The sequence below is a fragment of the Marmota marmota genome, unplaced genomic scaffold (genome assembly GCF_001458135.2).
Source record: "Marmota marmota marmota unplaced genomic scaffold, marMar, whole genome shotgun sequence".
NCBI classification, from domain to species: Eukaryota; Metazoa; Chordata; class Mammalia; order Rodentia; family Sciuridae; genus Marmota; species Marmota marmota.
Window position 1 is genome coordinate 40720768 of NW_025999990.1, and position 27493 is coordinate 40748260.

Genomic DNA, 27493 nt, shown 5'->3' on the forward strand with positions numbered 1-27493 from the left:
GGAGGATGGGAAAGGCAGCGGAGCACAACAGACACTAGGATGGCAATTTGTAAATCAATGGATGTGTAACTGATGTGATTCTGCAATCTGTGTATGGGGTGAAGGTGGGAGTTCATAACCCACTTGAATCAAAGTGTCAAATATGATATGCCAAGAAATTTGTAACGTTTTGAACAACCCACAATAAAAAATTAAAAAAAAAAAATAAAAAAAAAAATAAAATAACCCAAGATGAACTAAGTTATAGTTAGATAAGAGAAATACATTCTGGCATGCTCTTGCACACTAGGGGTAACAATTATGTACTGCATATTTCAAAGAGCTGGAGGAGAGGATTTTGAATGTTTTCACCACTAAAAAAAAAAAAAACGGAAAAAGGAAAAAGGAAAAGATACATATATTTATCCTAATTTGAACATTATACAGTGTATTAATGTATCAAAACGTCACATGGAGTTGGTCACAGTGGCACATACCTGCAACTCTCATGCCTGTAATTCTAGCGGTTCGAAGGCTGAGGCAGGAGGATTGGGAGTTCAAAGCCAGCCTCAGCATCTTAGCAAGGCCCTTAGCAACTCAGCAAGCCCTGTCTCTAAATAAAATATAAAAAGGGCTGGGGATGTTGCTCAGTGGTTAGGTAGCCCTGGGTTCAATCCCCAGTCCCCCCCCAAAAAAATTCACATGGTACCCCATAAAAGTGTACAATTTTATGTGTCAATTGGAATAATTTATTTTTAAAATTAAAAAATTTGCAAAAGCCTGAGAAGTAAATTCTAAACCATAGCTTAGTCTAAAGATTTGGACCATCATAGTAACTTGGAAAATAATATTAATAAAAGATTTTAAGGGGGAAAAAAGCAGGAGAAGACAGGAAAAAGGTGGAATATCTACATCTAGACATCTAGATTTTATACTGACAAATTTTTAATTGGGGGGTTGGTTAATGACATAAAGCATAATCATATTCCCTAAATAGACTGAAGGTATTGAACTTGAAACCAAACTGTTACTCAAGAACATTTTATCCAGAACCAATAATTTACAAGTAGACTTGGTGATGATTAGAAAGCAGTTGAATTCCCCTAGAGCCCCAAAACTCATAACTCTATTTTAGAATTAATTTTTGTATTTTATCCTAATTTCTATTGCTACTCGCAACTGTCAGGGAACTTTTGCATCTGAAACCTGTTAAGAAAACCTTACTTTTTCTCATTTATGCTTTTTTGCTGATTTACAAAAATAATTAGGTATGACATTTGACTTCCTCTTTGAACTGATGAATAGTTTAAGAATGTTCTTACAAATCTATGAAAGAAGGGAAATTATATGGTCATTTTCTTTCAAAGCAAAAATATTTAGCTCCACTTTAATAGCTAGATCAAATTATCTAAATTCTCCTTGAATCTATATTTATATTCTCCTTAAATTTATATTTATATTTTGGAGCCTAACAACTCCTAAAAATATATTGATTTTTATAAGTGGCTTCAATGAAATATTTCTCAGTGATGATGATGTGTTCCAAATCAGATTCCAAATGACATTGATTGTTATTCTTCTTAAAAAGTCCACACTCCCTATAATGTTCCAGACCCCTCCTCTTTGCCAATATGCTTCTATCTAAAGAATATTAGCATTTCTGGTTTTTATTTGTTAAGGGTTTTTATTTGTTTATTTGTTAAGGTTTTTATTTGTTAAGCATCTTTCTTAAGGTTCAGCATCTCTGGCTAAAATGATCCTTTCAGGCGCATTTCCCATGTCCTTACAAATGACAAGTTGCTCCAGGACTTTTAAATTATTTACTTTATTGGATATTGTAATAAATTGTAATTATATATATTTATGGGATGCAATGTCAAGCCACTATATACGTATACAACATTGAATTATTGAATTAATTAATTAACAGCCATCACCTCAAATACTCATTCCTCCTGACTGAAACACTGCACTCTGACCAATATCTCCCCATTCCCCATTATACAATGATGAAGTGGTCAATTAATCAAAAAGGATAAAATAACTGCAAATATCTATGCACCTACCTGACACCAGAGCACCTAAACATATGAAGGAAATACTAAAGAATCTGAAGTGAGGGCTGGGGTTGTGGCTCAGTGGTTGGGCACTTGCCTCGCATATGTGAGGCATTGGGTTCGATCCTCAGCACCACATATAAATAAATAAATAATACTTTTTTAAAAAAAGAATCTGAAGTGAAAGATCAGTGCTTCAGATCTTTTTGAATACAGTTGTGCATATCCAAAGGGCACAATGATGGGCATTTAAATTGGCTCAGCATCTTTGGTTTTATTGGTTCAGCACATTCAATTTATTAGTCAGCATATTCACTTAGAGGATGAGTTGTCAAATGAAATATCATTTCAAATCAGCAGAGCTACAGATTAAATCTTTTTCTTAGACTGTGCCCTCTAACCAAAAGCTGCCTTTATTTTCTGAACACTAAATATCCTCGTGTGTGAGTTCTCAAGGGGTGTTTCAAAAAGTGAAGAAAAGGGCTGGGGATGTGGCTCAAGCAGTAGCGCGCTTGCCTGGCATGCGTGGGGCGCTGGTTCAATCCTCAGCACCACATACAAACAAAGATGTTGTGTCTGCCGAAAACTAAAAAATAAATATTAAAATTATCTCTTTTAAAACAAAATGTGAAAAAAACACTTTATTGATTGTCACTATGACAAGCCCGAATGAGGGTAAGAGATCATACATCTGCAGCAGCATCTGTCTGCATCCTGAGAAAGATTTCAGCCAAGTTCCAGAAGAAGGGAGCTACTCTCTGGGTGCATGAGTCCAACAAAAGGGACTTTCAGCAGCTGTCCAGATGATGCCTGGAGAGGGGGCCCTGTTGCAGGTGTTTGCCTGTCCTTTGTGTGACTTTTAAAGTCCTTACCACCATATGATTCTTGCTGGGAACAGAACGCAATTCCTACTTTAGAAGCTGCAGGTGCCAGCTTCTCCTGCTTCCTTGGCAGGAAAGGCAACCTGAGCACATGACCCAGGCTCAATGACTTGGATGTTTTCTTCCAAGACTTTGCATCTACAGCAAGTTGCACAAAAAAAGCAAAGACACTGGAGGATTCTTACTAGAATCAGCAGAGATGGCAACACTGTCAGCTTCTGGGAACAGCGGCTGATCCCTACAGGGGCATGCTGAACCCAGTGTCCAGGCCAAGGGCTGTCTATGTGGTCAGGACAAGTTGCAGCAAGCAGCACTAAGTGTCCCTGTGGATGGGCTCTGGGCCTTCTAATGTGACTCTGCAGCCTCCTTTGCTTCTGAGGCTGGTTCTCTGTGCTCCCCAAATCCCCACCCACCGTCTCACTCCTTCCACTTTCAAAGGCTACTTTTCCTTTTTCACTGGTAAAATCAAAACTACTTTCCCAAATCCATGACTACATTGGTATCTGCACATCCTCTTCTTCCCTCTGGACCAGTGGAGGGAGGGACCTTCACTCACCCTCCGCACACCCTGCCTTCTGTTGGATCCATCTCACCAGCTTTTAAATGTCTCTGCCTTCCCAAAGAGGCATCCTGGCCTTCCATCTACGCCCTCTTCTAGCTCCACCCTCCCCTCCCATCGCAGTTACACACCCTTGGGTTGCTGTGTGCTGGCACAGTCCCTTCTCTCCCCTGATTCACCCCTCGTTTCCTCCAATTCACTCAGAGTTCAGTTCCCTCATCCTCCACACTATTTGAATCTTACCAGTTCCTCTCTAGCCCAAACTTCTCACATAACCTTCAGGGCCATATTTCTGGCCATTTCTACTGGACAGCTCTCTTGGCGGTGTCTCAATTCCCCCTCAAGTCAAAATGACCCTAAGTGAAGCCTGATCCCAGCCCCCTGGAGCCTGCTAACTCCCATTTCACCTTCAAGTCTAGGCTTCTCTATTCCTCTCGTTAGCGGTCTGAGTCCCATGCTTCATGAAGCACCGTGCTTCTCCTATCAAACTCTCCTTGCAAGAGAAATAAGTACTCATGTCTTGAGTGCACATGGTCCTGTGACTCCAGGATGTGTGCTGGCTCATCTGCCCACTCATAAACTCAGCAGGGGTGCCTTGGCTACACGTAGCTGTAGGCCAGGACAGGGCCCACACTTTGGATGAGGGCAATGCTGGTAAGTGGCCAAACCCCTAAGGATGGCACTTCCCATCTGAACTCTGAACATTAGAACTCCCCCCAGGCTCCAAATGTTTCCACCCAATTGTTCTGGATCCTGCAAAGACCCCCCACAGACATGCTTCATGATTGAACAAACATGCGGGACAGAGTGATCCTGCCAGAAAGGAGGAGGCTCAGGGTGTGAAGGGTCACAGCTGCATGGGGCTGCAGAAAGGTGTCCAGGCAGAGGAGTGAAGCCTGCATAGACTCCACACCTGATAGACATCAGGAGCACTGTGTCTGTGCCCAGCTCAGCATCATTAGGAGGCAGGTGACCTTAGCTGAGTTCAGTTGAACTCCCCTGAGCCTCAGTTGCCTGAAATTCAGCTCTGGGATTTCAGTTAGGCACGAGGGAATGAGGCCTGCCCTAAAAGAAACATGAAGAACAGGAGCCAGGGAAGCAGGAAGGGTGGCCAGACAGACCGGCCATAGAAAGTATATGTTAAACAGGGAAACTGGAGCCAGCAGCCCAGGGAGGATCACCTCCAGGCACACCAGTGGGCATGGGAACAGCATAATCCTACCCTGCCCCCTGATGGAGAAGGGGACTGAGGGGAGAAACATTCTCCATACAGCAAGAACCATCCCACTAAAAGCAATCCAGCCTCATTCCTCTCTGGGGATGAGGTTTGGTCTTAAGGAAGTTGTTGTCACTGAATGGCTAGGGATTCTGAAAAGGACATTCTGGTGTTAGTGGGGGTTGAATCACAAATTTCTATCACCCTCCACCCCCACACAAGGGCCTGCCCTTGGACCCATCTTTCCCCAGTCCCAGACAGAAGAAGATTCCCCTCTAAAAGTCAGCATTGGTTTATACCATCCTATCCTGCAAATGTGGAATATTGGAGCTATTATAGCTACACTAGGAACTACACATGCTTTTGATGTATCTCTTAGGAGATAATAAGATAGAATAAGATAAGGAAAGAATTTTTATTCCTAACATCTTTTACTTGGAAAAATGCAATGTAAGTTGTAAATATCTGATGTAACTTTTGGTACACACCATTTATACCTGTGTATGATTTCCTCCAAGGCAATGTTGTATTTACTAGGATAACACTGAAATGTGAAATTATTTCTAATACTTCCAATGTAAAAGAGCATCTCACTAAGGACCACATAAATACCGACACTTAAGGGGTCAGAAGCAAGGAAATAGTTGAGTATACAGAAATATGGACAGAGCTTCTATAACATGAAGTGCAGAACACATACATATCTAACTAAATCCCCTGACAGCAGATTTATATAAATGAAAAAAATGCATAAAACAACACTTCATATTTTATCAGCTGTGATTGTAATGGCTGAGTGTAGAATCTGGAGCCAGAATGTCTGGCTTCAGTTTAAAAGTGTGTGATCTGTTAAGAGATTAAGCTGTGAGAACTGCTTTATCTCTTTGGGCCTTAGTACCCCTGTCTATATAAAGAAGTGATAATAGTACTTAATATTTCAGTTCTTGAAAGGGTCCAATGAAATGCATCCCTCTTCCCTATCTGGTTATTAACCAATTAAGAAATGAGACAAAGGAACAGGATAGATAAGAGTAAGATGTCCCCTTTATTTCTAGTGAGGCTAATCAGAAGACACAGGTTGTGGCTACTGATGGTGGACACCCCTTAGATATCCAGTGTATCTGTAACAGGGTGAAGCACAGAAGAGAACTTTGGCTGGGTTTGCTCTTCAGGACACAGCTGTGACACTCAGTTCTGGATTCCATGCTCACCATCCAAAAGAACAGGAGACGCCACCAAGGTATCACCCCTCCACTTGGGAGGAAATATCAGTGAACGTGCATCACATAGGGTCCGTGTGAGGAGCAAGAGTGGATTCCTGTAGAACACTTGGCACAGAGCCAGGCACCCAGGGCGTGCTCTTCCATGGAGGTGAGATCTCCCAGGAACAAGTGTGTTTAAGGAGAAACAGCAAGGACATTAGAGCAAGTGTTCATAATGGGGAAGGGAACCGGAGCAGGAGTCTCAGATGAAGGAGAAATGCAAACATAAAGCAAGAAGGAGCTCAGTGGGGAATGCTATGTGCTAAGAAGTAAGGTTAGCTGTTCATCTCTTTGAATAGGCACCCAAATCTCAAATATTCTCTAACAACCACTTCCTAAGGAGATAAAATTATACAAAACCAAGTGGAAATTCTTTAGTTATTACAAAATATAAATTGTCACATGTTCTGGACAAGTAACTTGGCGAAAATCCCAGGGAACCATTCAGAATCTCCATTAGCATCTTTAGGGTTCCAGACAGCCACAGGAGCTGCCTCTTGTGCAGGGAGGAGAGAAGATGGCATGATTAGAGCAAGTCTTATGAATGCAAATGCACACAAGAAACTCCACCCTGGGAGGAATCAGTTCCTTCTTGTGATTTTGACATTCAGTAATTGAGATTTTTCTTTTCTTTTCTTTTCTTTTTTTTTTAACTCATTCCTACTGGCTAAGTGAAGTAGGCATATTTGCTACTTGACTTGTAAAGAGAGAGCATAGCTTCCACTCAAATTGCAATCCAGGTGCTGGCACCCAGGGACTAAATCAACCTCAAAGTTGGGGAAACTTCCTGAGGTTTAAAATACTCATTTGTTCAATTTGATTCTGCCCCTGTGGTAGCCCAGATTCCAGGGTCCTGCCTCCTCTCTCTGACCTTGTACTCCCTCCCTGGCTTGGAATGGTAAGATCTTTTCATAAGCCAAGCGAAGAACTGGTCACTTCTTGAAACTTCTGGTACAGGGGTACAAAGTCTGAGGATGGCCACATGGGGCTACCTCATCTCTGTCTTTTGGTTGGAACTACTATCTCATTTTCTGCTCAGCAAATTCCAAAAGGAAATATTTACTTTTGTATCCTTTATTCCAGAGAATCAATAAGAGGAGTTCTGTGTGTCTGCCTTCGGTTCTGCAACTAAGCCCTTGAGGGGAGTTAGAGAGTCACACTTGGTTAGAACCAGCTGTGTCTACCATGGCAGGCTACCAATGCCAAGATCTCAATGGCTTAAAACAGTGATTGTGTATCTCACCAATGTGTACGTATCTCACATGTATATCAAGACTGGTAATTTCTCTATGTCTCCTCACTTAAGGACACAAATGGATGGAGCCATTACTGTCTGGAGCATCACTGAGGCCGAGGGAAGGGACTGTGATGTACTGGGTACCAAAGCGGGCCCCATGGCATCAAAGACTTGGTGATGATCAGAACACTCTGAGCCTGGAAGCAGAACTGAACATCCTGCTGAGCTGGAGGCACAGACACACTGTGCTTAGAGGACCCACTGCAGAGCAGTTTGGCCCCACAGTCCCTGCCAAATTGGAAATCATTGGCAGAAGCTCGGGTTTCAGAGGTGTTGAGGTTTTCCTTTTTCCTTCCACACTCCCCATGCTGACAGGCATTGAAGCTTGGAGAAAATGATGCTGCTCTGCTCTCAAACTTAAATGTAGAGTAGAGCACCCGCAGAGTACTAAGATGTTAAAATACAGATTGCCAAGCTCTCGTTCTGGAAATCAACTTTCAGAACTCAGGTCTTCAGGAAGCACCAATGATTGGTACTCATGACCAAGGAATCTAGATCATGCCAGAATAATAGGAATGACCCACCACTCTGGTTTGCCTGGGTCTGTCCAAGGGTTAGCACCAAAAAAAATCCTGCATCCCAGATAAACCTCATAATCTCAGATAAACCTGAGATGACTAATCTATGAACAGAGCCTAGTATTCATCCAATGAACTCCTATTTAACTTGAAAGATAAATAAAAAGTCTCTTGTGAATCTTCCCAAGATATCCCAAGCATAGTTAACACTTACATGGTGGTTACATTCACCAGGGTGTACCCAAATTTATATTCATGCTTATAACTCCTCAAGAAGAATGTGAAATTCCAGAAGCCAAATTCTGCTTACTAAGCTAGAAAGCCAGGGGTCCTCTGCTTTGCTCCCTGGGCTGCAGGCTAATCTCAAAACCTGAAGCTCTATTTGCTTGGATTTCTGAGCTTAAGGAAGTACAAGGTCAAGAGCTAGGATACCTGCACAAGTGGCTGCAGTGGCAAGTGAAAGGAGACGTGGTGGCACCTGAAAAAAAAGGCTGAATTATTTAAATGAAAGTGGGAAGGAGACGAAAGAGGAAGAGGAAAACTAGCATTTGTTGAGAACTGTAAGTTCCAGGTATTAATGCTTGCATATTTTCTAGCCTTCCCAGCAATTCTAGTTGTATCAGTGCTATTATAATCTCTATCTATTCATGTAGACACTCAAGTTTGGAGAAGATGCATGCATAACAGGTCTATAGTTCCACAGTGTGTAGGTAACAAAGCAAAGACTCAAACCCACATCTGACTCCGAAGCCTGTGCTTGTTTGCAGTTAGCTCTCCTGCTATCTCAGACACTACAAGGTCAGACAAGGCCAATGTGGAGGAGTTCGATGCTGAAAACCTGCTCACCCAGCAGGCCCTTAATTCAAGGAGACTTTGCTCCTGGGTGGTTCTGCAAGCGCTGAGAGTTGCTACACAGTCTGATTTTCCAGCCAATTAACTTATTGATCCAATAGGAGGAATAAAAAGTTATTTGAATTGAGATTTTACCACAGTCTTTAGGAACTGTGTGTCTCTCAGATACGATGTTCATTACCACTCTCAAGGCCAGTTGGGAGGCTCTGTTCACTTCTCTTTCTAGACCACATCTTGCACGAGGTTCTCGCTTCTTCTCCACTGCCCAGCCTCAGCCTACATCTCCTGATGAGCCTTTCTTCTAGCTCCTGGCCACTCAGCATGGTCCATGGACCAGCAACCTCCGCATTACAGGGGAGCATCTTAGAAATGCAGAATATATGGACACACTGCAACCTCCTATTGTTCTAACAGATGATTGAGAAGCATATTAAAAAACCACTTGTCCAGCCCATAATACACATCCTTTTTTCCATTAGAGGCCACATTTCCAGCACTGTTCTTTCTCCTATGGAATCTTGGTCTCCAGTTAATTGTAAGAAAATATATTTGCTCTTCTGAAGAATTAACCTTTTAATTACTTTATCCTTAGCTAAAAGTATTTCTAGGAAGCCTACTCTACATCTTGAAATTATGCCATGCCAACAACTGCCAAACCCTGCTGGGCATGGTGGCACATGCCTGTAATCCCAGCAACTCAGGAAGCTAAGGCAGGTGAATTGCAAGTTCAAGCCAGTCTCAGCAACTTAGCAAGGATCTAAGCAAATTAGAGAGATCCTGTCTCAAAATAAAAACTAATAAAATTTTTTAAAATAAAATAGAAAATAAAAAGAGCTGGGATGTATCTCAGTGGTGAAACACCCTTAGGTTCAATCCACAGTATGTATAAATAAATAAATAAATAAAATTAAAATCTAGTCCTATTTTTCCAGTGAGTGGAGTATATGTGTTCCCCATTCCACAACTACAAACCAGTTTGTGGAGAAATAAAGTATCTTTAGGAAGCCAACATACAATCTATTTCTCCCAAGTCTATCTGGTAGAAGATAATACCTTGAGCAAGAAATTTTACATGTATTGAAATGTCCCACTGTACCCCATTAAATATATAGTTACTATGTGTCAAATAAAAATAAAAATATATTTTTAAAAAGAAATTTTAGTGTAGGACATGCTTTACCAAGCCCATTATTTGTCCTCCAACTTTTTTTTTTTTTTATTGTGTTGCTGGGGAATCAAACCCAGGGCCTCATACATAGTAGGCAAACAATTCTTAACAAAAGGAAGATTAATACCTAGAAAGAGGCACAATGTGGGTGGGAAGGGGTCTTTTAAAAGAATGCCTCAAGATAATATGAGTCATAGTACAAATGCTTGGGATGAATCTTTTTATATTTAGACACATACCTGCTCAGCTATGAACACACATAATTATCCAATGTCACTGGAAACGTTAAGGAGCTAAAGCAAATGTCTAGTAAAATGAAATAGTACAATAGCTAATGAGGTCTTATAATTAAAGGATGTATTTGCTCTGGAAAAAAAAATCAAATCAGTTTAAGAAGGAAATGGCTGAGCTAAAGCAGGTCCATTATAGATTGTAAAAGAATCTTTGTCCGTTATAGATTGTAAAAGGAAAATTAAACCCTGGTATACTCTTGGAACACCCTTTTCTGCTCAGTCATTCTGTTCAATGTTGAATGGCTCTGTGACAATCACTTAAATAAGCACAGTGAAAAACTAGTAGTCAGAGCCAGCAGATAGGGCTTGATAGTATTTTCCATAGAATTGCACCATACTTCTTGAAATGACTTACAAATCTTTAATATTATAAAATAAATATTTCTATTTGAGTACACAAAATTTTCAGGCTTAGGATAATCGTAAAGTATGTCTTGACAGCTTATTCTAAGCCAAAACAGAATATATGACTAAAATGAAACCAGCAATTGTATTTATGATTTTTATCCATATGCTGCTTGTATTTTTCTACATCCCATTTTATCTAAGGGAAAGAAAAGGGTGGGGAAAGATTTAGGGAAATGTATAAGGATATAAAGAAAACAGAAATACAAAATTATCAAAAACCCAAAAGAAAAAAAAAAGCAGTAAAAGAAAAATTTCAGGTAGAGATGAAATACGCACACCATGCACACATGTTCACACATTCCCACGTTGGATGCACTTTTTAAAAACTGTTTATTCATTGCCTCAATAATTTCCTTTCATTCTTTCAGAGATGACCACTGGGGAGTTTTTGGCAAATTTCAACCAGTAGAAAAATATCCTTTGCATATGAGAGTTCTGGATATCACACAGCGACCAAGTGAGAGACAGAGAACCTACTAGAATGAAGTGACCTGAGCAATGTTTAATAAAGCAATTGTTTGCAAAGGAGTGGGCAGATGTTGAGAGCCACAGCCAGAAGGGGCCCCAGCAAACTTCCAGCTGCCAGCAAACTTCCAGCTGCCAGCTGATGATTGGCTCACAGCGGCCCCAGCAACTTCTAGCTGCCAACTGATTGGCTCCTCTGCGGTGATGCTCATTGGGCTGTTTCCCCCGCCCCTTTCAGACCATGGAGCTGCTCATTGGGGGACTTTTTTGGCTCCGCCCACACGACCCAGCCAATCGGCCTCAAGAGCAGGAGGAGTGGGGGAGGTGGAGAGGCTTGTGGGACGCTGGTGGTGGCAGTTGGGCTCTGAAGGTTTTTCCTGAGGAGCTGTCTTGTTTGGTATGTGTGGTTCTAAAAATAAAGTTCGTTTCTTTTGACAAGTGGCTCCTGAATTGTGCCCAGCCAGACTGCGGCAGGCAGGGGAAGGGAAGCCTTCTCGTGATGTCAGAGTACCTCAGAATCAGAACTGAGGACCTTTCCACCCCAGGCAGGAAAGGCAGGAAGATGTAGATGCTAGAACCAGGATAGAGCTGGAGCCAGGACCTCCGGTAGAAGGTGGCTGCATCCACGTCCACCAGAGGGAGCTAGGGGAACAGATGCCCCAATCTAGCTCTCCATCCTCAGCACCTGCACTAACCTCCCTGGGGCCCAACCCTGCCAGAGATGGTAGGGGACTACTAGTGCTTCAAAGAAGGTCAGCCGCCTTGGGCACTGAGCGGAGATGGGCAAAGAGTGACTGAAAGAGGGGAGACTATCTAGGTCACAAGGGGTCTTTTAAAAGAATGCCTCAAGATAATATGAGTCATAGTACAAATGCTTGGGATGAATCTTTTTATATTTAGACACATACCTGCTCAGCTATGAACACACATAATTATCCAATGTCACTGGAAACGTTAAGGAGCTAAAGCAAATGTCTAGTAAAATGAAATAGTACAATAGCTAATGAGGTCTTATAATTAAAGGATGTATTTGCTCTGGAAAAAAAAATCAAATCAGTTTAAGAAGGAAATGGCTGAGCTAAAGCAGGTCCATTATAGATTGTAAAAGAATCTTTGTCCGTTATAGATTGTAAAAGGAAAATTAAACCCTGGTATACTCTTGGAACACCCTTTTCTGCTCAGTCATTCTGTTCAATGTTGAATGGCTCTGTGACAATCACTTAAATAAGCACAGTGAAAAACTAGTAGTCAGAGCCAGCAGATAGGGCTTGATAGTATTTTCCATAGAATTGCACCATACTTCTTGAAATGACTTACAAATCTTTAATATTATAAAATAAATATTTCTATTTGAGTACACAAAATTTTCAGGCTTAGGATAATCGTAAAGTATGTCTTGACAGCTTATTCTAAGCCAAAACAAAATATATGACTAAAATGAAACCAGCAATTGTATTTATGATTTTTATCCATATGCTGCTTGTATTTTTCTACATCCCATTTTATCTAAGGGAAAGAAAAGGGTGGGGAAAGATTTAGGGAAATGTATAAGGATATAAAGAAAACAGAAATACAAAATTATCAAAAACCCAAAAGAAAAAAAAAAGCAGTAAAAGAAAAATTTCAGGTAGAGATGAAATACGCACACCATGCACACATGTTCACACATTCCCACGTTGGATGCACTTTTTAAAAACTGTTTATTCATTGCCTCAATAATTTCCTTTCATTCTTTCAGAGATGACCACTGGGGAGTTTTTGGCAAATTTCAACCAGTAGAAAAATATCCTTTGCATATGAGAGTTCTGGATATCACACAGCGACCAAGTGAGAGACAGAGAACCTACTAGAATGAAGTGACCTGAGCAATGTTTAATAAAGCAATTGTTTGCAAAGGAGTGGGCAGATGTTGAGAGCCACAGCCAGAAGGGGCCCCAGCAAACTTCCAGCTGCCAGCAAACTTCCAGCTGCCAGCTGATGATTGGCTCACAGCGGCCCCAGCAACTTCTAGCTGCCAACTGATTGGCTCCTCTGCGGTGATGCTCATTGGGCTGTTTCCCCGCCCTTTCAGACCATGGAGCTGCTCATTGGGGGACTTTTTTGGCTCCGCCCACACGACCCAGCCAATCGGCCTCAAGAGCAGGAGGAGTGGGGGAGGTGGAGAGGCTTGTGGGACGCTGGTGGTGGCAGTTGGGCTCTGAAGGTTTTTCCTGAGGAGCTGTCTTGTTTGGTATGTGTGGTTCTAAAAATAAAGTTCGTTTCTTTTGACAAGTGGCTCCTGAATTGTGCCCAGCCAGACTGCGGCAGGCAGGGGAAGGGAAGCCTTCTCGTGATGTCAGAGTACCTCAGAATCAGAACTGAGGACCTTTCCACCCCAGGCAGGAAAGGCAGGAAGATGTAGATGCTAGAACCAGGATAGAGCTGGAGCCAGGACCTCCGGTAGAAGGTGGCTGCATCCACGTCCACCAGAGGGAGCTAGGGGAACAGATGCCCCAATCTAGCTCTCCATCCTCAGCACCTGCACTAACCTCCCTGGGGCCCAACCCTGCCAGAGATGGTAGGGGACTACTAGTGCTTCAAAGAAGGTCAGCCGCCTTGGGCACTGAGCGGAGATGGGCAAAGAGTGACTGAAAGAGGGGAGACTATCTAGGTCACAAGGGGTCTTGGTCTTAAAAGTTTAAATAATTAACAAACATATCTTGAACTGCTCGACCAAATCTGAGCCAGAGGACAGACTTGAAGTGACAGAAAGGACAGGTTGACTTTTCAGGATGGGACACATGGGCATCGATGGCTTTGAAGAAAAGTTACAGTATAGCCTCTGGAGCAACTACTACTCAAAGTGTGGTCCACCGACCAGTGCCAATCCAGGAACTGTTATTCATCCACAATGACAAAAGTTCAGAAAGTGAGAATAAACATTTAGAAAACTTTATGATATTTAAAAGTGTGAGTTTATGCCTGTCAAATCTAATTTTTATAAGGCCTGTATTTGAAGCTTTATTTTTTTCATTTTTCTAAGATTCATTTTTATTGTGTTTTACAAAGGTATCAGTCTGTATTAATTACAATTTTTTAAATGGTCTTTTGTGACAGATGGTTTGAAAAGTATTGGCCTACAACAGCACTTCTCAAATCTCAATGTGCATATGGACTTAAGATTGCAGATTCTGATCCAGTAGGTCCAGGTTGGGACCCAAAATTCTATATTCCTAACAAGCTCTCAGTGGATGACAATGCAGCTGACTGAAAGTCCACTTTGAACAGAGAAGGTCAGAGCCACCGAGGCTGAAGATGAGCATGGGTTCAGAGATGGATATATGAAGGTCACCTTGGGTTGGGTGGTGGTTTGTATAACCTTCGGGGATTGAGAAGCAGCAACACACAGACTAGAAGAAATGGGTCAAGTAAGGGGAAAAAATACATTGTTCGGGGATGACTGGGTTGCTTGCTTGAAGAGTAATAAAACAAGTTTAATTATAGGGCTTGTGTCATCACCATAGCAACTTACTAACAAGTGCAAGCCAGGAGGCCCAGGAAGGACTTACCTGTTCTAAATTTGGCCCTCCATTCTCATAGGTTTTGCATCTGCCGTTTCAACCAACCATGGATCAAAAATACTTGAAAAAAATAAAAGTGTACTGAACATGTACTGATGTTCTTGTCTTTATTCCTAAACAATGCAGTATAGCAACTATTTACATAGTACTTTCATTGTATTAGGTTTCATAAGTCATCTAGGGAGGATTTAAAATATAGGGAAAGATGTGCTTAGGTTACACACAAATATCAAGCCATTTCATATGAGGGACTTGAGCCTCCATGGATTCAGGTATCCACACCAATCTCCGGCTGACCCTGAGGGACAGCTGTACCAGGCACCTCCAGGCCCAGCCCTGCCCAGAGCCTCAGCTGAGAAACAGCAGTTCCAGCAGTTTGGGCATACACCCTCCCCTGAAACACAGGAATTTACAAAATAGCTGCCCTCAGCAGTCTCCTTGGATGGCTTCCTCCACCTCAAGAAGACTGAGCTCTGTTTCCAGTGCACCTTACCTCAGCTTGGCTGGCTTGGGCACTGCCTTCTGGCTCTCATCCTGACTGTCCCAGCTGCCCGGCCCACCTCAGACCCTTTGCTAGAGACACCAGTCAGAATCCCAGCTGCCTTTGCCCCTGGGTCTGGTGATTTAGACTGACCCTAAAGGAAAAGCCAGAACATAGCATTTCCAGGTTTGGGTTTCTTGGCCCCACTTGCCCTCTCTATCCATGTCTCTGAGGGATCCCAACACGTGTGGCCATAGCAGGTGGCAACAGGGATGGTGGGAGCCTGTGGAGCTAGCGGGGATTGTGAGAGGCAGGGGAAAGAACTGAGTGTTCCATTCCAGTTGTTCTGCAGTGTTAAGGAACAATTAAGTAAACACACAATCTCATCGCTCAGAGTGCTTAAAACACACGGAACAGTGTATGTCACGCCTGGCGTGCTGAATCTGGAATTCCTCAACCATGGAACGTTTGCATTACTGGTTTGAGAGTAGAGAGGAATGCAAACAGCTCAGGAGCTTGCTCTTGAGTTTGACACAGAAACAGAAAGCACCTTATCTGCAGGCTGCACTGCCCAACGGAACCCTGTGAGTTAGAGTGGCTGAGGTTGCCTGGAGAGGGGACGGAAACCTGGCCCCTCTGCTGTGGGGAGGTGCGATGCCACACTGCCTGTGCTGCTAGGTCTCTGTGCATGGATGGTGGGTGCAGCTGTAGTGTCCAGGCAGGGAGCCTGTGCCCACAGGAGCTCTGTCTTGCACCCTATAGCTCAGCACCACTGTTCTACCTGGACACAGCATAGCACCCCTCCCCAAAGCTGGCAGTGACCCCAAGAGAGAAATGGTGGGTTATACTTAGAAAAGGTGGTGTAATGAGAAAATAGAAAGTGAAAACACAAAAGAGAAGAGAATCACAGAAGAAGAGGCATCAGAAAGAAAAGAGTGAAGGTAGATAGTTAAAGGCTAGAAAGGCTCTGGATCACCAGGTATATGAGGGAACAACAGTTCTGTGCGGGATGAGGCTGGTGCCCTGGAAGACAGCAGGCAGAGGAGACAACCAGGGCCCAGCAACTCCCCAGAGACATCATATTTAACTCAAGCTTTCGTTAGAACCATCGTGAAGAATTCACAGAATTCAGTTTTTCTTTATATATGCTTGCCATTAATAGTAATAGGAAAACTGCCATGATTTAAAGCCAAAATATGCTTGAAATCATGAAAGTTTCACAAGGGAAGAAATATAAAATAGCTTTCAAGATTTGCTAAGGAATAAAAATATGCACTTTAAAAAAACTCAATTTCCATTTACTGGTTATATTTCTGATTCTGTTGGCACTTAAGATCTCATGCATGCCAACTCCGTCCTGAGACCTCATAGTCAGAAGCGCATATTGCGGGAGATGGAGAATAGCAGGAAAGCTCCAAGGAGGCTTGTACCTCAATCCAGGAATCATTGTTCCTGTGTCCACTTGAACTCTTCCCTTTTCTCAGAAGGGACATAGTTCTATTGTTTTCCTAACTGTACAATAATGCCTGCTCATTGCAGAAAATACAGATGCAATAGGTAATGCAGAGGGAGTTCTCACAGTGTGTGAGGTGCTATTCTAAGAGCTTTCCTGTGTTATTTTGTTAATTTCTCTAAATGACCCCTAGAAGGATGGAACTAGATTCATCCCCATATTTCAGATGAAGAAACTGACCCTGAGAGATTAGCTAGAGGGTACAATATCACCCAGCTAGAGAGTCATGGAGCTGGTTTTACACTAGGTAATAATCCAAAGCCAACCATCTGAATGAAATTTATAGAAGAAAGTAAAAATTGCTAGTAATTCCACCATCCAGAGAGAAGTATTCTTTTTCCTGGCACTTTGCTTACATGCACAGTATTTCTTTTAACTACAACATAGGATTATAACATACTATATATGCTTATACTTACATGTAGCTTTGGTTTTTTTTTTTTCACAAACTTGCATGGACATACGTTGTGTCTATAGCATCATTTGAAAGGCCACCTATTAATCCATGGTCTGAACCAATCCCCTTTCATTGGATATGAGATTGTTTCCCATTTTGAGCCATTATGAAGAGATTTCTGATGTACATCCTGCATCGAACACTTGAGCACTTCATAGTTCTTTAAGAGAAATTTCTAGAAATCATAGTTCCATGTCAAAAATAGATAGCAATCTTTTAGAATGCAAGTATTTGGGAAGATGTAACATCAGTACTGAGTCCCCAGAACTGTGGTGTGAATGTATTTATACACACTTCACTCACTTTAAAGATATAAAGAAGCTTAAACTCAGCGGAAGGGGGTCAATGACCATTCTTTGGAGGAATGCTTATAATATTCCTTTTTTGTCTACTCTTTATGGTGCTCAAAGAACATTCACATATGCCCACAGGAGCCTCTAGCTGTAGGCCGTGAGTCTTCCCCAACTACCAAGCCCACCACTGGATCCCTGGGTACCCTGACCATGACCACTTCTGCTCTGTACCTCAGTCCCCTTCCCACTCTGACCATCCCCATATGCCTAAAGGTTGGTGCAGCAGCCCAGGCCCTTCCTGAGAAGATGGTAACCTTTCCTTTTCAACTCCCCACCCAGTGTAATTCCTGACCCTCCCCAGCATGCCATCTCCCTCCAGTCTTCTCAACTCGTGGAAATAGGATCAGCCTTTTCTAAATGGCACCAAGAACTTTGTTTTTGTTTATTTTTCTCTCATCACCATGGGCCATAATCCCATTTGCATGTTGGCCGTCTTGCTATGTGAGAGACCTATCAGATGTGGGCTGATTCAGCAGACCGTGAGCTGCAGCTGCTGATGCCTCCCTCCGGACCACAGGCTGCACTTTTCCATGGGATGCCAAACCCTGACTGTCACTTTTCATGACAAGAAACATCCCTCTGTCAACTTTACAATGGCCTAGAGTCCTAATTGAGTGTAACCCAGAGTTACCTGGTAAGAGTCACCAAGTGGGTCATGGTGACCTCCACTGATCCCTTCATCATACTGAATTCTCTGTTTAGAGAGTGGAAGAAAATTCCAGAAGGAAAATGTTTCACTTCCTAGTATTGCTCCTTCCTAATCCAGCTTTTATCCTTACTCCCGTTGCTTGGATGCATGCTGTCCGCCGGCAGCCGGCTGAGTGTTTTGGAAGGAAACATATTTAACTCGTCTTCTGTTATGGCTGTTATATTTGTGGTGTTAGCTCTATGAACACCAACAAATGTAAATGTTAGGGATCTTTAAAATAAAGCAGAGTTGTTTGTGATCCCAGCAAGACATAACATCAAATGGATAATATGGAAAGAACAGTTGGGATTCATCTTTCTATTCAGTTCAATGTGTTTGAGGAAATACTACAATTCTGGAACTTTTCATCTCCCTGGATTTAAAAAGAAGATTGTACACACAGCCCCTGTCCTTAAGGAACCTATGATGAATGTGGCCTTTACACCCCAGCATAGCAGGTGCCTCGAAGGAAACAGAAACAGCTTGGAGGGTAGCAGGAAGCTGGGGGGGCTGTGAACAGTATCAGAATAACACCCAGAGGCCAAAAAAAAAAAACACCAGCACCAGATTCTTGCAGTCAGGTCTCTACCTCAAGAAGAGGTTTAAAACAGCTGGATTCTGGAGAAGCTCATGCCATGCTAAGAAACTTGGACTTTATTCTAAATTAGAGCAGTGAAGCATCAATGGAAAGGAGCCAGATTCCAAGAATTAGGGAGTAAAATAGAATGATCAACTCAATAAGTAAGAGTCTGAGGGGGGAGCTCAGTGGTAGTATGCTTGCCTAGCATGTGAGGGGCTGTAGCCTCAATCCCCAGCACACAAAAATAATGACAATAAAAATGATAAGTGGGAAGAAGGAAATAGAAGGATGTGGAAAAAAGTGAGAGAGATGCTAATTGACTCTCAGAAGGACACAGCCTGAGTTTGTAATATTGGCTGATTTCTGTGATATGAGTGCCTTTCAAGTAACCAAATTGATGTCACTTAACACAGGGCCTAGAAGAGATGCAGAGTCAGCTCTCAGAACTGGCAGGAGCACTGCAGCACACACAGCAGAGACTCCTCTTCTAGGCAACAGCTACACTACATTTCCCAGCTGCCTCTGGACCCGTTAGCCAACAGAATACAAACTCCTAGAATACGAATATGCCAATTCCAGACTTTCCCATAATCCTCCATGTTCTTTGCTCATGCCTGCTGGGAGATGACCCCAGGACAACCTTGGAAACCATATGTTGAAGACGGTAGAGCCACAATATGGAAAGAGCATATGTCTTTGAGTCATTATTTGAAAGGGAGCTTCCAGGGCAAGATCAGCTATGTTTGGACTGTCTCGAGAATACAAAATAATAGCTGCCATTCTGACTGGAATGAGATAAAATCTTACAGTAGTTTTGATTTATATTTCTCTAATTGCTAGAGATGAATATTTTTTCATATATTTGTTGACTGATTGTATATCATCTTCTGAGAAGCGTCTGTTCAGGTCCTCGGCCCATTTGTTGATTGGGTTATTTGGAGGGTTTTTTTGTTTGTTTATTTGTTTGTGGGTTTTGTTTTTGTTGTTGTTGTTGTTTTGGTGCTTAGCTTTTTGAGTTCTTTATATACTATAGAGATCAGTGCTCTATCTGATGTGTGAGGGGTAAAGATTTTCTCCCAAGATGTAGGCTCTCTGTTCACCTCACAGATTGTTTCTTTTGCTGAGAAGAAATTTTTTAGTTTGAGTACCTCCCATTTATTGATTCTTGATTTTAATTCTTGCGCCAAAGAGTCTTATTAAGGAAGTTGGGGCCTGATCCCACATGATGGAGATTAGGGCTGGTGGAACTGCAAATTGATGCAGCCAATATGGAAAGAAGTATGGAGATTTCTTGGAAAATTGGGAATGGAACCACCATTTTACCCAGCTATTCCTCTCCTCGGTCTATACCTTAAAGGACTTAAAAACAGCATACTGCAGGGATACAGCCAACATCAATGTTTAGAGCAGCACAATTCACAATAGCTAAACTGTGGAACCAACCTAGATGCCCTTCAATAGGTGAATGGATAAGGGAAATGTGGCATATATAACAATGGAATATTACTCAGCAATAAAAGAGAATAAAATCTTGGCATTTGCAGGTAAATGGATGGAGTTAGAGAAGATAATGCTAAGTGAAATTAGCCAACCCAAAAAAAACCCAAATGCCCAATATTTTCTCTTATATAAGGAGGCTGATTCATAGTAGGGTAGGGAGGGGGAGCGTGGGAGGAATAGAGGAACTCTAGATAGGGCAGAGGGGTGGGAGGGGAAGGGAGGGGCATGGGTTAGAAATGATGGTCGAATGTGATGGACATTATTATCCAAAGTACATGTATAAAGACACGAATTGGTGTGAAATACTTTATATACAACCAGAGATATGAAAAATTGTGCTCTACATGTGTAATAAGAATTGTAATGCATTCCACTGTAATATATAAATTAAAAATTAATTTTAAAAGACTTATCCTAAGGGATATGAATAATAAATATTTTGTTTCCAGTAGGGAAAAAAAAGAATATGAAATAAAATTATGTTGTGCTTAGGCACTGTGATAATCAAAGTTCTCCAGAGAAACAAAAACATAACTAATAGAATGTGTGTGTATATATGAGAGAAAGATTGTTTAAGGGATTGGCCCATGCAATTATGGAAGCTGCCAAGACCAAAGCTTGCAGGGGTCAGCAGGTTGGAGAACGCAGAAGAGGCAATGTTATACTTCAAGTCTGAAGATCATCTCTTGCAGAATTCTTTCCTTCTTATGGAAAGGTCAGTGTTTTTTTGTATTCACACCTTCAACTCTTTAGATGAGATCCACCCATATTAGTCAAGGCAATCTGTTTTATTCAAAAAATCTACCAATTTAAATGTTATTCTTGGGGAGGGGAAGCTCACACAAACATCAGGAATGTTTTATTAAATATCTGGGCACCATGGCCCTCAGCCAAGATGACCGAAAATTAACCATCACAGACACCAAGAGTCCCAGTTTATCTGTTTCAATCTTAGTGGTAAAACACATCAGTTGGAAAAAGAAAATACTGAAAAGGAGCCAGTAGGAACAGAGAACATATTGTTCACTTTTTAGGTCAGACATTATTTTCTATAATAGTGTTTAATGGTCTTGGAATCTACTTACTCATATCTATTATCAATGCTATTTGGGGTAGCAATTGAGAGAAATAAATTTAACATCTCAGAAGTTCCAATTTGTTCCTCTGGATCTAATCAGCTTTAAGTATAAAGAGAAAATGCCATATTAACAGATTCTTCCTAAAGCATAAATTACTTCAAGGATGCTTCAAGTTAACATGTTCAGATTACTACAGGATCATAAAAGATAAAACGGCACCACCCCCTCCGTCACACAATGTCCCAGGAGATTTTACTGGCACCCGATTTTCTACCAATTAACAAATTTTTTTGCTTCCATGGGTAGAGTCTCATGATTATGCTCATTAATAGCATACTTATTAGTAAAAAATTTGTCTTCAATATCCTCTAATCTTGTTATAGCTACAAAATACTTAGAAGGTGTTGCGAAAGACACAAGTATAATTAGCCCAGTTCCATCAAGAGATTTGGTCTCATGGCAATATGCTTTCATTGCCACTATACCCTGGGACAACTGCAGATAATTCAGTTACCCTTGGTTCATTGTACATTAGCTCAGTAAATAGTTATTGAGCATCTACCATATGCTAAGCACTGTGCAAGATGTTGGGAGCCAAAGAAGTAGTGAGAACAGAAGACATGGTCCCTGGCCTCCTGAAGCTTGTAGTCTAGGCAATTCCAGAGGAATCCAGAAAGATTGGGTCATGACAAGCCAAAAGTCATCCACCTTCTAGATTGGACCCTATCTACCCAAGGTCTCAGCTGAGTCAGATTCCTTAGTGACCTCATCTACCAAACAATTTAATCTCCAAAGTCCTCAAGTCCAAGAAGAATCAGAAACTAGCCCAGACCTCCCTCCATCTCTGAGCCAGAACAACTGATGAGGTCCACAAAGAATGTTTTTGATTCATCCACCAGAGTCTCATAAATGTTGAAAAAGACCAAAAAGAAAAGAAAATCTTAGATGGCATCTACACATATTAAATTCACTCTCAGATGGTTGGATCCTGTGGTTTACATCTGGCCCCTGGGTGGCTCAAGGTAAATTCATGAAAAAAAAAATAAAAGGTAGAATAATAGAATTTTTTCCTGTGGCCGATGTTTTTTTAAAATTATAATGTTATTTCTTTCATCACTCTTTTATTTAATTTTTTTAATATTTATTTTTTAGTTATCGGCGGATACAACATCTTTGTTTTGTATGTGGTGCTGAGGATCGAACCCGGGCCGCACGCATGCCAGGCAAGTGCGCTACCGCTTGAGCCACATCCCCAGCCCCTCATCACTCTTTTTTTAATTTTTTAGTTGTAGATGGACACAATGTCTTTATTTGTTTATTTTTCTTTTTTAATGTGGTGCTGAGGATCAAACCCAGGGCCTCATGCATATGAGATAAGTGCTCTACCACTGAGCCACAGTGCCAGCCCTCTTTTATTACTGTTAATCTTAGAGATTTATAAATACTTTTTGAATTTTCTATCCATTGCATTCTAAATAACTTTGTCATAATGTTGGCTTGTACACACAAGCCCCTTTCTTCGGACTTACTTTGGGTCCTCTCTAAAGCCACAGGACAAAGATTTGTGTGCAGGTAGTTTATTTAGGAGTTGACCTCGAGAAGCATAAATTGGGAGTGAGGGACATAAAAGACAAGGAAAGGCCAATGAGTGATGTATTAATCAGACAATTACTACCAGGACTACCAAAGCTTCATTTCACTAGTGACACTCTGAATTACAAATTATGTAGAATGCCCTTCAGAAAGGAAAATGGGGGTATTTTCCACCAATTCCCATTCCTGGTGGGATGAAATTTGTTTCTGGGGCATAAAATGCAGATCTTTTCCAAGGTGTTCTATATATACCTTTAAAAAGCCCCCAGGCCCCAGAAACAGCCTTGAGGCAGGAAGTAGGGAATCAGGCAGGCCTTCAAGATGGGTGAGTACCTGGGGTGAGATGGGAGAGGAACAATCCATCACTGCCACTCAGAGGAAGATCAGGGGGCTGTGGGCATCGAGGCCTCTGCTCTACAAGGCCTAAAAGACTGTCTCAGCTGCTACTTCCTGCAGTCACCACCTGCCCCGGGCAGACAGGCCTCCTTCCCCAGCAGCCATGCAGGACAGGTCCTCTCTCTTCATACCACCAACCTCTGAAGCAAACACCAGTTCTTTCGAGGTTTTTGGACAGGGTGTTGGTTTTGTCTTTGTATGTTTTTACTACTAACAGCTTACAAGTCATATTCTTAAAGACATTACAAGTTGCATGAAAGCCTTGGAATTCTCCAGGTGATCTTCTCGTTCACTGGACAACAAGCCGGGCCTGCTCTGCCATGGCTCCTGTCTTGCTCCTGTGCTAGTTCCCCTCTTCATTCCTACCTGAGGGACAGCTCTTCTCAACCTCCCAGCCCTCTTGACTTCAGGGTACCATGAGGAGCCCCCACACCTACCTCTACCAGGAGGTAGACCTCAGACCTCACCTGGGAGAGGGAGCAGGAAAGTGCATATAGGGGATCCACAGGGTATCACTTGGATTCTGAAGGAAGTCCAGGAAGTATATCTAATTCTGTCACTCCACCTTCTATCTCACTGGGGCATGTGCTACCAGGAGTCCAGGAAGAAACAAATGTCCCTGTATTCCATACTCTGCTTTTAACAACTAGACATCTACATTTCACTCTACATGTAAACAATGAGCTCATTCTATTTGGCCAAATAATATGAAAGCTTCCTTTTAGACTTTGTTTTCTTTCTCTCTCTCTCTCTCTCTCTCTCTCTCTCTCTCTCTCTCTCTCTCTCTTCCTTTTTGTACCAGGGATTGATCCCAAGGTCGCTTCACCACTGAGTCACATCCTCAGCCCTTTTCTATATTTTATCTAGAGACAGAGTCTTGCTAAGTTGCTGAGGCTGGCTTTGAACTCACAATCCTCCTGACTCAGCCTCCTGAGCCACTGGGATAACAGGTGTGCATCACCGTGCCCAGCAAGACATTGTGTTCTTATTGTACATCCTGAAACTAATGAACAATGTGCCACCATATGAAAGTGAACAACCCCAGAAAACACAATGGCTTTACTGAGTCACAGAACTATTCCACACATGCCACCTTGTGAAGGCAAAACTGCCCTTTAGGATTGAGTTCTGAAGATGATGTTTTAGAAAACTAACAATGAAAACTACCAAGTTCAAAAGAAAACAAATAAAACTGACCTTTAGCAACAACATAAGCTGACAAATGGACTACACATGTCAAAGTCCAATTTAATTCTCAATAGGTGAAGAAAAGTGACTTAGTCATCAGAAGTTAATGATCTATATTTTACTTCCCAACCATGCATCAAAATGCACACTTCCTAGGTCTAGGTCTTAATGTTCTTCTGAAATCATGAAATCTAGCCTCACAATAACATTCTCATGGTAAATTCCAGCACAAGGCAGAAAACAGACCTTACCAATTGGGGCATAAAATATGAATCTTACAAGACAAAACATGTTTGTTGAAATACATGTTGCTTCAACATAAAGAAGGAAAAGATGTCCTTCAGTCTGACTTAATTGGCATTGCTTTTCCTGTTCCTAAACTTTTTTAGAGAATTTTCCATTGTATTATATATATAGTATTTTCTGGAGGCACAAAAGTTTAGTCTGTTCTTTTTAAAAATAAGTGTTCGTTGAAGTTCACTTTATTTTATTAAATAAAAATTACCAGCTGGGCATGGTGGTACATGCCTGTAATTGTAGCAGCTCAGGAGGCTGAGGCAGGAGGATCACTAGTTCAAGCCAGCCTCAGCAATGGCGAGTCCCTAAACAACTCAGGGAGACCCTGTCTCTAAATAAAATACAAAAAAGGGCTGGAGATGTGGCTCAGTGGTTGAGTGCCCCCGACTTCAATTGCCAGTACCAAAAAAAAAAAAAAAATGTACCATTGCCTCAAAGATGTTTAAAAATATTTTGTATATTTTTATTGACTGCCCCCCTACTGGAATATAAGTGCCATGAGGGAAGGAATTTCCATCTCTTGTTTCCTGATAAAATCAAATGCCTATAACATTGCCTGGGACATAAAAGAACTTAAATAATTGTTGAAAGGATAGGATGAAACAAATGGGAGGTGCTCCCAGGTCTGAAAGAGGAAATAAGAAGGTGCAAGAAGTTTTCCACTGATACACAATGGAATTACCACAAACTTAATGGCTAAACAACACATATGTATTATCTCACTGTTTGTCAGGTTAAGATTCATGCATGACTGGATTCTTCACTCAAGGTTTTACTCAAGGTCAAGGCTGCAATAAGGTGCCTGGAATGACTTGCTTCTAAGTTTCCACATGATATTGGAAGAATTCAGTTCCTTGTGGTTAGAGGACTGAGGTCCCTATTTCCTTACTGGTGGTTGGCTAGGGGCCACCATAAGGTCCTTACCACATAGTGTCTCCATGGTAAGTTCACAACATGACATCTTGGCCCTTCAAGACTAGCAGAAGACCTTTACACCATGGGTCAAATCTCTTCCTGCAGGAAGGGCCCAGTCCCTTCTTAGAATTCCCCTAATCAGAAAGATCCACCCAAGAAAATCCCCTTTTTGATCAACTGACTTGGGTTTTAAATGAATCCACAAAATCTCTTCATCTTGGCCACAAAATGCCTCTAATCACAAGAGTAGAATCCACAATCAAAGCAGAAGGGATTGATTATCCTGGTTGAATGCACCAGGGGCAGCCATCCTGAAGACCTTCTTAGCTTATTAGAGGAAGACAGGCCTGAAGCCTGGTTCCCTTATGGGCCAGCTGGCCAAAGTCCTAAACTATGGTAGTCAGTGTTCACGTCGCCAGGATTTCCAGGAAAGAAAACGTTATAAAAATATCTCTGCCACACCCATGTTCATAGCAGCATTACTCACAATAGTCAAAAATTGGAAGCAATCCAAGTGTCCATCAATGGATGAATGGATAAACAAAATGTGATCTATACATAGAATAGAATGCTATTTGGCCTTAGAAATGGGGGAAATTCTGACAAAGGCTTCTACATGGATGAAACTTGAAAGATTAGGAAAAGTGGAATAAGCCAGTCACAAAAAATATTGTACAACTTTATTTATAAGCAAATATTAAAGTCAAAGGTTTAATAATGATTAGTGAATTAAAACTGAAGTTCATTTCTTATGATAATTATTGTTATGTCAGAAATCACCACAGAAACAGTGATCAAACTAATATTTCTGTTCCAATCGAAAGCGAAACTCACCTGACCCAGATCCAGGGTGAGGTTGACTTTGTTGTACTGTGTGCCTGAGGACAGAGGAGGGCTTTGCCACCAACGTTCGGATCCATCAATTGCATTGGTGGCCGGATGTGCTCTTCTAGAATCTTCAGAATTACAATAGTCACAAAACTGACCCTGAAAAACAAAACACTCCTTTTTAAACTTTCAAGCAATTTTTTTCTTACCAATTTAGCAAAAGTTAACTAAACAAAGATTATTCCATACAGCTTATTGATGTCAGCTGTTGGAATTTATCATAATATGTTCTTGGTGAAATCTTCCTCTTTTATTTAATCTTAAATCATGTCACCTGGCCATCATCTAGGATATAAATTATATTTATCTTGCAACCTTTACAGTTATGTTTTTCTTGCCCCCCACAGTAATTTAAGAAGAACCTGCTGTATCTGGAATGCAAAGATGTTTCCACTTCAACAAATTCATTTCACTCTTTAAATCCTACTCTTTGCAATTCTGTATGAGGCACTGAGTTACAAAGCGGATCACTGTGCATGGTCCCAGTGGAGGTATTAAGTATATAAATAACCATTACAGAAGTGGGGATGGCAAGTGTCTCTGCAGAGTACAGAGTGTTGGGGTCAAGGGCTACAGATATCCCAGGGTGGAAGAGATAGTGCTTAAGCTGTCTGGGAAGATAGGAAGGGTTTTGGAAAGTGACAGTGAGCATCAAAGAGTGAAAGTGTTCCATGTGGAGGAAACAGCCTGAGCAAAGGCACAGAGGTCAGCTGGTCCAAGGCTTGACAGTTCAATGGGGAGAGGCAGATGGCTGTGAAGAACAGAGTTGAGAAGTCAGCAATTCATTCAGTGGGTAAATTGGAACCTATTTTTCTTTGAGCAATGTCTGTTTGGTATTATAAACTCTAACTCCTAACAAAATTACTCTTTCTTTCTTTCTTTCTTTCTTTCTTTTTTGTTTTTTGTAGACAGATTATATTGATTCTGGCTTTTTTTCTTTTGTTGTTGTTTGTTTTTGCAGGAATTTTATTACCAATTACCATCTAAAAAACTGAACCTAACAACAAATCATACTGTTATGTATTAATTACAATGCACCAATAAGGAAAA

General features: G+C 41.5%; 1 protein-coding gene across 3 annotated transcripts in view; it reads right to left on the reverse strand.

Annotated features, from left to right (window-relative positions):
• Positions 1–27493, reverse strand: part of Lama3 (laminin subunit alpha 3) — a 257612-nt gene that overhangs the window by 209040 nt on the left and 21079 nt on the right. For all 3 annotated transcript variants that reach the window (XR_007348859.1, XM_015482480.2, XM_048806427.1), the window contains exon 2: positions 26390–26542. Coding sequence is in view for 2 of the 3 variants with exons in the window: in XM_015482480.2 (XP_015337966.1) it covers positions 26390–26542 (153 nt within the window). In the remaining variant the exon portion in view is untranslated. The remainder of the gene's footprint in view (positions 1–26389; positions 26543–27493) is intronic.